General features: G+C 41.0%; 1 protein-coding gene across 1 annotated transcript in view; it reads left to right on the top strand.

The window, feature by feature from the left end:
* Positions 1-9,052, top strand: part of DOCK3 (dedicator of cytokinesis 3) — a 791,467-nt gene that overhangs the window by 207,902 nt on the left and 574,513 nt on the right. The window contains exon 5 of the mRNA XM_019504626.1: positions 370-466. Within this exon, the coding sequence (XP_019360171.1) occupies positions 370-466 (97 nt within the window). The remainder of the gene's footprint in view (positions 1-369; positions 467-9,052) is intronic.

Genomic DNA, 9,052 nt, shown 5'->3' with positions numbered 1-9,052 from the left:
GGGTTTGGGGGAGGGAGGGGCAGGGAGAGAGGAGAGAGATGGATATGGCCCACAACAGGTCTCCAGAACTCACTAAGGGGTCTGAAATAATTGCCCACCCGTCTTAGAATAAGATATGTGCATCAGAATTTCTCAGCATCACTATATTTGATTATCAAAACCTTCTTGTGCACTTTAAAGGTTAGTTTAGAATTTGCCAGGAAGGCAGTCTGACCAATTTTGGGGGAACATATTGTAACCATTGCTTTTTGTCTCTGTATACTTATTACTTGGATTCTAGTTTTTAGATTTCATTAATTTTAATTGGGGCATTTCTATTTTTCTCACATTCTGGATACATTCACAACAATGTTTTTCTCTGTTTTACAGACAGTATGAAACTGTAGTTCCTCTTGAAGACTCTGTTGTGACTGAAGTCACAGCAACACTCCAAGAATGGGCTGTCCTCTGGAAACAGCTTTATGTAGTAAGTACACTAAGAAAAACAAGAGTGTTTTTATTCCATACTATTGAACAAGTGATAGCAAACAATTTTCTTTCTTGACCTGAACGTTCTCCTAATTTGCTCTGGGCACCATTGATATCACAGTTAATGCTGTTAAGAATTTAGTGTTTCCATATAATTTTGAAAGTGATTATCTCTTGCAAGAGTCGAAACAATTGGAGGAACATGGTAGATAAATATAAATTTCTCCTGGAATTTGAACAAAGTGATATATGTAGCCTTGTAGTTCTTGCTGTGGCAAAGAGCTCATCCTTAGAAAGGAAATCATCTTTTTTTTAATTTAGCAGAAATGTAGTATTATACTTCTTCAAATGTGCAAGAAAAAATTGATAAAACTGCATAACATTTGTATGTTAGACTAGGAAGGGAATGTTAACCCTGTTCTACAAACCAAAGCATACATAAATTGAATTATAGTTCACTTAATCAAGGGCATACACTGAATCAGTGCAAGAGCTACAGCTAGTATTTGTATGCACCTGGCTTTTAGACCTGTCTCTATCCTGCAAAGCCAAATTGCCGCTCATTGGGCACATCTACGCAAGAGACACTATGTCAACATAGGATCAGAAATTACTCATGTGCCGCTGGGACTTGGCAGTAATGGTGGTTACTGTGCAGTTATTTAGTTCTTGCTAAAAACGAAATGACTGCGCAGTAACAACTGCGCAGTCCGGTGCACATATAGACATGCCCATTTATTCATAGCATCTTAAAATATCTGTCTAAGAGACCGAATGGAAACATTAGAGTGCAGTTGGGTCTGTCTGTGAGTAAGACTATGACAAAGTTTTGATTACCAAAAACTGTAACTTAATTACATTAATTTATTAATGTAATTTATTCACTTTCTGTAGTAATTTGATATCTGGTTGCTGCTTCAGTTTAGTGAGAAAATCATGACTGATGGTCACAAGTAAGAAGCCAACAATTACAACACAGTTATTTTAGTGATATTGGTTATTCTATGTGCATCAGATGCTTGTATACAAGAACTGATTTCAGATTATTACTTTAGAATTGTTACCACTATACATAAGAGAAATGCAAAGCAGAATAAAAAGTCTCTCTCAGTTTCCCTAAATATCATTATCTCTCTCCTGCTCTTTTATAGATAATTCTTTATATAGATTATGATTGCATTTTATTTAGAAATTCCATGGATGTGTTTTAGTAATTCAGTTGACATGCCATGTAAGATTTGAGTCTGCCTTCTGGACTTTTATAAAATGAACAGAAAGAGGTCCCCAGCCCTCTAAAATAGTCTCATATTTGTTTAAATGTTTTTGTTCATAGCTTTTTAATATTCTGGAGAAAATATTTATTAAGTCTGAAATATGTAAATACTTTTATTTTTGGTTAATTTTTTAATCCTACACTGAATTAATCTCGAATTTCTGGAAAAGGGGAATGCCTCTGTTTTTAAATGGTTCATAATGTGTACAAGATTTCTATTTTAACATTTCTTTGGGTGGAAAGAAACCTTGTGTTTTCTTGAGTCAGTTCCAGGTGGAAACATTTCAAGTACTACATTGAAATTTTTTTTTCTTACATTACTGTTGTTGCTATTGTAAGAAGTATCAACACATATGACAATTTAAGACAACTGTCTTGCAAACAGGCCAACAAAGTCATTTTAAGTGTTGTGTTTGTGGAACATATCTTAATGTGCTATTTGCTTGTTATAGCAATAACAAACCCCATTCCAAAACTTATTTTTCATATTTTCTTCTTACAGTTCTGTAAACCTGGTCTGTGAGCCTTGCAGAGTCTTTAATGCACTAACATGTTTTCCTACATAAAGGCCCCCCTCCTGTGTCAATTTGAACTCATAGCTTCTAACTACAGCCCCATTAACTTGCCAGGGAGCCCATCTGTCTTGCCACCTTGCTGACAACAGGAGAATTTTAACAGCTTGAAGGACACTTATGAAAGCTACAGAAGCAGTTAGCAAATTCTACTTCAAATAATTTGGAGTCAGCAGGGACATGTTGTATCTGCTTTCTTAAAAATTTAACTATTCTTTTCTTTCCCTGAGCTCTGTCCCCACTCGTGAACTTTATCAGTTATAGCTGTGCAATCTTAAAATGAAATCTCAGTAGATAAGTAAAAGGACGATCCAGTTTTCAAATATGTTAACGCATTTTTAACTTTCTCATACATATCGGTTGCCTTTTCTTTCCGAGTCTTACTCTGTGTTTAAATAAAATGTTTTCAGTTCATCTAGACATATGAAAAGAATAAATGTATTGGGTATCTAGGTTGTAGCCGTATTGGTCTACAGGAAAAGGCAATTAGGACTCATAGTAGAGATGATAACTTTTATTAGACCAACAAGATTTTTGCAAAAAAAAATCTTTAATTGCAGGCTTTTGGGCACAAACACCTTTCATCAGGCATTAGAGAAAAGATGGTAAAAGTTCTCCTGGGTAGAAATAAAAGTTCTTTTCTCCTGGGTAGAAAGAATAAATTTATTCATTAGAAAGATGACCAACCAAAGTATTTAATTTGTTAAATACAATTTCATTTGGTACAAAGCAAAATCTATTATAGAGACCTTGAATCCTCTTTGGAGAAAACCTGGTATAGGATTAGGCCAGTGAAGAATGTGTTTTTCTGTATTATATTCAGGCCCCCATGTTTCCCCCTCCACCCCCATATAAATATCACTATTCAGACTCAGAAGCTTCTTCCTGCATTTTGAGGATTGCAGTTGCATAAAATTAACCTTTAGCTCTAGTTCTTGGGGAGGACTGTCAAGATGTGAATGCTAATGCACTTTATTATTGCTGGAAGAAACTAGATAAACCCTATCGGAAATGTAAACAAACAAGACTAAGCCAAAATCTATTCTGATTGGCTCAGTGAAAGAGAACAGAAATGCAGCTCTTTATTCCTTCTTCCTTTAGTAGGCTACTGGCTTTAAAGATCTTGCTGTTGAAAGCTGAAACGCACAAAAAAAAGTTGATGTATTTTCCAGTTCAGCTGTGCCCTTTAATCCATAAGGCACAATCCTTAGGGGTGTTGTAAACAAGATGTCACATGAGCTAGGTTCATTTTCAGTATGTTTTTCCTTGCTAAGGGACGCTTCTACACAAGATGTTTACTGCTCATTAGACTAATTAGCTGTGCAGTAAATGTCTCGGCATCTACATGTGTGCCCCTATTAGGTTGGAGTAAACTAACTTACTCTGCAGCAGGATAGTACTTGTAAATGCAAGTACTATCCTTCTGCAGAATGAAACTCTGCAGCAGCACCCATGTAGATGCTGCCCCAGGCAGCCCTCTGCAGCATGTTGAGCTGTGGAGAGCAGCCCTGTGCTGGGCTGGCAAACTGACCCCCAGAGCCCATGACTGCTGGGGCTGCTCTGACCTGACTCAACATGCTGCGGTCCTGGGCACACATTCAAACACCAGTAAACTCAAGAGTTTATTGTTTCACATTAATTGCACATGTAGATGTGCCTAAGGAGACCAAACTTACTGCATCATATACAGAGGTATGTGTGGCTGCTTATTTGGGACTGAAATATATTTGTACTATAGGTTTTTGTTTTTTTTATTTTAGGACTGTCTCCAGTACTGTTCTAATAGACAAAATGATGCTACTTGGAATCTCTTCAGTGCATAAGTCAGCATTACACAATGCCTGCTCTTTAGTTAGTTTGACTTTAAATGTTGCTGTGATGTGTAAGCTTTCTGTTTGACATAGTTCAGAGGAAATATCTAGCCATATGAAATGGCAAGACACAACATGGGAAGTGACCTCTGTTCTATAACTTTTTGCAAATAGGACTTCACTCATCCATGGAAACTGGGAACCATCAAAACAATAGCGTTCATATTTCCATAGTCATATTTTTGTTTTCTTGCGATAATGTGAAATTAAATTAATTTCATTGTTGTAATATTTTTAACAAAAATGTATAATGTATTAAAAAACAAAACTAAAAATAGAATGTAATATTGGTAAAATACAATTAAAAACCAAGAAGAAGTCTACATTGTAATGCTGACATAGCCCTCCCCTCAGTGAAACATTTCAGGTGTATGTCTAAACAGATAGTCTGTTTTAGGCAATGAAGTACCACGCAAGGCTTATAGTCAGCAGCTTTAGTAAAAGTAACTTTTCTTGAATCATTGCATAAAATGTATACAGTTTTACTAGACACATTACAGCTGCCTTAAGTTATGTACACATGTACATACACTCTACCCTAATAAAGGTCTTAAATTTCTTTAGAGGACTGTACCCATATCATCTGCAAGATGCTTCCTTTTGAATCAACATCTCTCCTGTAATGTGTAAATGAGAGGCGAGCAGTTGTTTTATATGGCAAGAAAAGATTACTAAGTGCAGAAAAATGTATTAGCTAATTACGTATTATAAGGTATTTGCACACAGTTGAGGTTGAATTGTCATTTCAGTACCACAACCTTTTTTTTAATAAATGAGACATGTTACATGCTTACCCCTCTGGTAAATTAGGCAACTTAATTTAAGTGCGAAAGAGCTCACATTATGTTTCCTTATCGATTTAAACATGTAAGGGTTGAAGTCAGCTGGAAGTCAGTTGATTATGTTTAGAACACCTTCACTAATGTATTTATTCTGAGCACAGAAATGGTAACTACTTGGGTAAGTCTCCAGCTGGGGTGGGCGCTATGTGCAGTGACTGTTCTACACTGGCTGGGGTGGGCTCTGCAGGCAGCACAGGTGCAGTGCTGGCCAGAGCAGGCGCCATATAGGTCAACTGTAGATCCAGAGGCAGCACCAGGGGCCAGATAATGGGGCTCTGTGGGCTGGGTCTATCCTACAGCAATATCTTTGACACCCCTGGCATAAATGGTGCTTGTTGCTTCTAAGTTTTAAATGTTTATCTTTTTCACGAGGAATGAAAATTCTTCTCAGTTGCTGGCTCACGTAGCACTGTACATTTCTGAGAAGGGGTTTTACATTCCCGCATTCTAGTACAAAGACCAGAGCTCTACCAAGTATAATTGCTAAACAAGTCAGTCAACTAAGTGTTATTGTGCAAATATGCATAGACACACTTTCAGCATTTTGATATCACAGTGATAGGAGAATTATGAATAACTATGAGCAGTGATTTTTCAGCCAGGGTGCTGCCATATCATGGGGTGCCTTCATATCCTTTGAGGGGTGTCATCCAGAAAGAGGGGAGAAATGAAATAAGTGTAGGTTCCAGCTGGGGGATAAATGCTGGCTTTTTCTTTCCAGCTGCTCCTCCTTCGCAACTCACTGTAGTGTGAACTTTTTCCTACCAGGGGCTCATCCTCCTTTCTGGCCCCTCTTCAAGCAAGTAAATGTTGTAATAAATTAGTTTTTAAAGGGGGTGATGTTCAGTTCACAAAAATATGGATGGAGGTGCCTTCAGTCTAAAAAGGTAGAGAAAATCACTGTCTTAGATGGAAAGGTCTCATCTGAATCTAGTCATTCACCTTAACTATCTTTTCAAAGGAAATAATCTTAAAAGAAACTGAAGTAAAATCCTGCTGTCATTGGTTGGAGACTCCCTTCTACGGGGGATGGAGGGTGCGATCTGCTGACCTGACCTGTGGTCTTGGGAGGCCTGCTGCTTGCCTGGAGCCTTGATCTGAGATGTCACAGAGGGACTAATGAGGCTTATCCAGCCCTCTGACTACTACCCCCTGCTGCTCATCCATGTGGCACCAGTGATATTGCCATGGGAGACCCTGCGTGTATCAAAGTGACTACACAGCTCTGGGTACAAGGGTGAGCGGGTCTGGGGCTCAGGTTGTGTTCTCATTGATCCTTCTGGTCAAGGGAAAGGGCCCAGGCAGGAGCCAGGTGCATCCTGCAAATCAACACCTGGCTGCACAGGTGGTGTCACCGGCAGAGCTTTGGCTTCTTCGACCATGGGATGTTGTTCCAAGAAGGAGGACTGCTGGGAAGAGATGCAATCCACCTGATGAAGAGAGGAAAGAGCATCTTCACAGACAAGCTCACTAACCTAGTGAGGGGGGCTTTAAACTGGGTTCACTGGTAGATGGAGACTAAAGCACTGAGGTAAGTGGGGAAGCAAGAGACCTAGAGGAAGAGCAAGCAGGAGAGGGCAACAGGGGAGGTGCTTTCATACTTCCTGAGAAATCAGAGCAATTGACTTGTTATCTCAGGTGCCTGTACATGAATGCATGGAGCCTGGGAAACAAGCAGGAAGAATTGTAAGTCCTTGCGCAGTCACAGAACTATGATGTGATTGGAATAACAGAGACTTGGTGGGAGCTTGCACGACTGGAGCATTGTCAAGGATGGGTACAAACTGTTCAGGAAGGACAGGCAGGGGAGAAGAGGAGGAGGAGTTGCACTTTATGTAAAAGAACCATATGATTGTTCAAAGCTCCAGTATGAAACTGGAGACAGGCCTGTTGAGAGTCTCTGGATTAGTGTCAGAGGGGAGACCAACAAGGGTGATGTCCTGGTGGGTGTATGCTATAGACCACCAGACCCAGAGGAAGTGGTGGATGAGGCTTTCTTCAAACAGCTAGTGGAAGTTTCCCAGTCACAGGCCATGGTCCTCACCGGGGACTTCAATCGCCCTGACATCTGCTGGGAGGGCAATACAGCAGTGCGCAGGCAATCCAGAAGGTTTTTGGAGAGTATTGGGGACAACTTCCTGGTGCAAGTGCTGGAGTGGCCAACTACGACCCATGCTCTTCTTGACCTGCTGCTTACAAACAGGTAGGGAATGTACTAATAGACGGTAACTTGGGCAGCAGTGAGCACAAGATGATTGAGTTCAGGATCCTGAGGAAAGGAAGGATGGAGAGCAGCAGACTAAGGACCCTAGACTTCAGAAAAGCAGACTTTGACTCGCTCAGGAAACTCATGGGCAGCATCCCCTGGGAAGCCAGTCTGAGGGGGAGAGGTGGCTGTACTTTAAAGAAGCCTTATTGAGAGTGCAGGAACAAACCATCCTGATGTGCAGAAAGACTAGCAAGTATAGCAGAAGACCAGCTTGGCTTAGCAGGGAACTCTTCAGTAGATTAAATCACAAAAATGAAGCTTATAAGAAGTGGAAATTTGGACAAATAACTAGGGAAGAATATAAGAGCATTGCTCGGGCATGCAGGAATGCAGTCAGGAAGGCCAAAGCGCAATTGGACTTGTAGCTAGTGAAGGGTAACAAGAAGGATTTCTACAAGTATGTTGGTAGCAAGAGGAGGCTCAGGGAAAGCATGGGTCCATTACTGAATGGGGGAGGAAACCTAGTGACAGAGGATGCAGAAAAGGCTCAAGTTCTCAATGGCTGTTTTGCCTCCATCTTCACAGATAAGGACAGCTCCCAGACTACTGTACTGGGCAGCACAATTTGGAGCGGAGGTGGGCAGCCCTCAATGGTGAAAGAACAGGTTATGGACTGCGTAGAAAAGATGGACGTGCACAGGTCCATGGGGCCAGATGGGGATGCACCCAAGGGTGCTGAGGGAGTTGGCTGATGTGATTGCAGAGCCCTTGGCCATCATCTTTGAAAACTCTTGGTGATCAGTACAGGTCATGGACAATTGGAAAAGGGCATACATAGTGCCCATCTTTAAGAAAGGGAAAAAGGAGGATCCAGGGAACGACAGACCAGTCAGCCTCACCTCAGTCCCTGGAAAAAGCATGGAGCAGATCGTCAAGGAATTCATTTCTAAGCACTTGAAGGAGAAGGTGGTGAGTAGGAACAATCATCATGGATTCACGAAGGACAAGTCATGCCTGACCATTCTGATAGCATTCTGTGATGAAGTGGCTGGCTCTGTGGATGTGGGGAGACCGGTGGATGTGGTGCACCTTGATTTTAGCAAGGTTTTTGATATGTTCTCCCACAACATTCTCACAGGCAAACTAAGGCAATATGGGCTGGATGAATGGGTTGGATGAAAGGACTGAGGAGAACAAGGAGCAGTTGTTCTCAAGTTGCAGCTAGGGAAGTTTAGGTTGGATATTAGGAAGAATTTTCTCACTAGGAGGGTAGTAAAACACTGGAACAGGTTACCTAGAGAGGTATTGGAAACTCCATCCTTGGAGGTTTTCAAAACTCAGCTAGACAAAACTTTGGCTGGGATTATCTAGTTGGGGATGGTCCTGTTTGTACAGGAGGTTGGACTAGATGAGCTCTTGAGGTCCCTTCCAACCCTGACTGTCTATGATTCTGGGATAAGAGCCCTGCCTGCTGTGATATAGATAAACCCTTTATAAGAAGATCCAATGTGTTGTAGTTGTATTTCAGTTTACTAGACCTTTAAAGGTGTCTAGGTTCAAGGTTGTTACATAGAATCATAGCACTAGAAGGAACCATCTTATTCAGTCCCCTTGCAGAGGGGCAGGGTTTACTGTAACTAAACCATTCCTGATAGATGTCTATTTAGTCCCTTCTTAAAAACCCCCAATTAAGTACATTGTACAATCTCTCTAGGCAGTTTTTTCCAGTATTTAACTCAGTGGCGACTGAGAGCCCTGGTGCACCCTCTGACCCGCCACGCTCGCTGCTTAGGTGACAGGCGGGGGGGGCAGGCGGG

This window comes from Gavialis gangeticus, unplaced genomic scaffold (genome assembly GCF_001723915.1).
Source record: "Gavialis gangeticus isolate Ggan-Ray unplaced genomic scaffold, GavGan_comp1, whole genome shotgun sequence".
In the NCBI taxonomy this organism is placed as follows: domain Eukaryota; kingdom Metazoa; phylum Chordata; order Crocodylia; family Gavialidae; genus Gavialis; species Gavialis gangeticus.
Note: the sequence above shows the minus strand (reverse complement) of the source record. Positions and strands in the feature narration are given on the sequence as shown.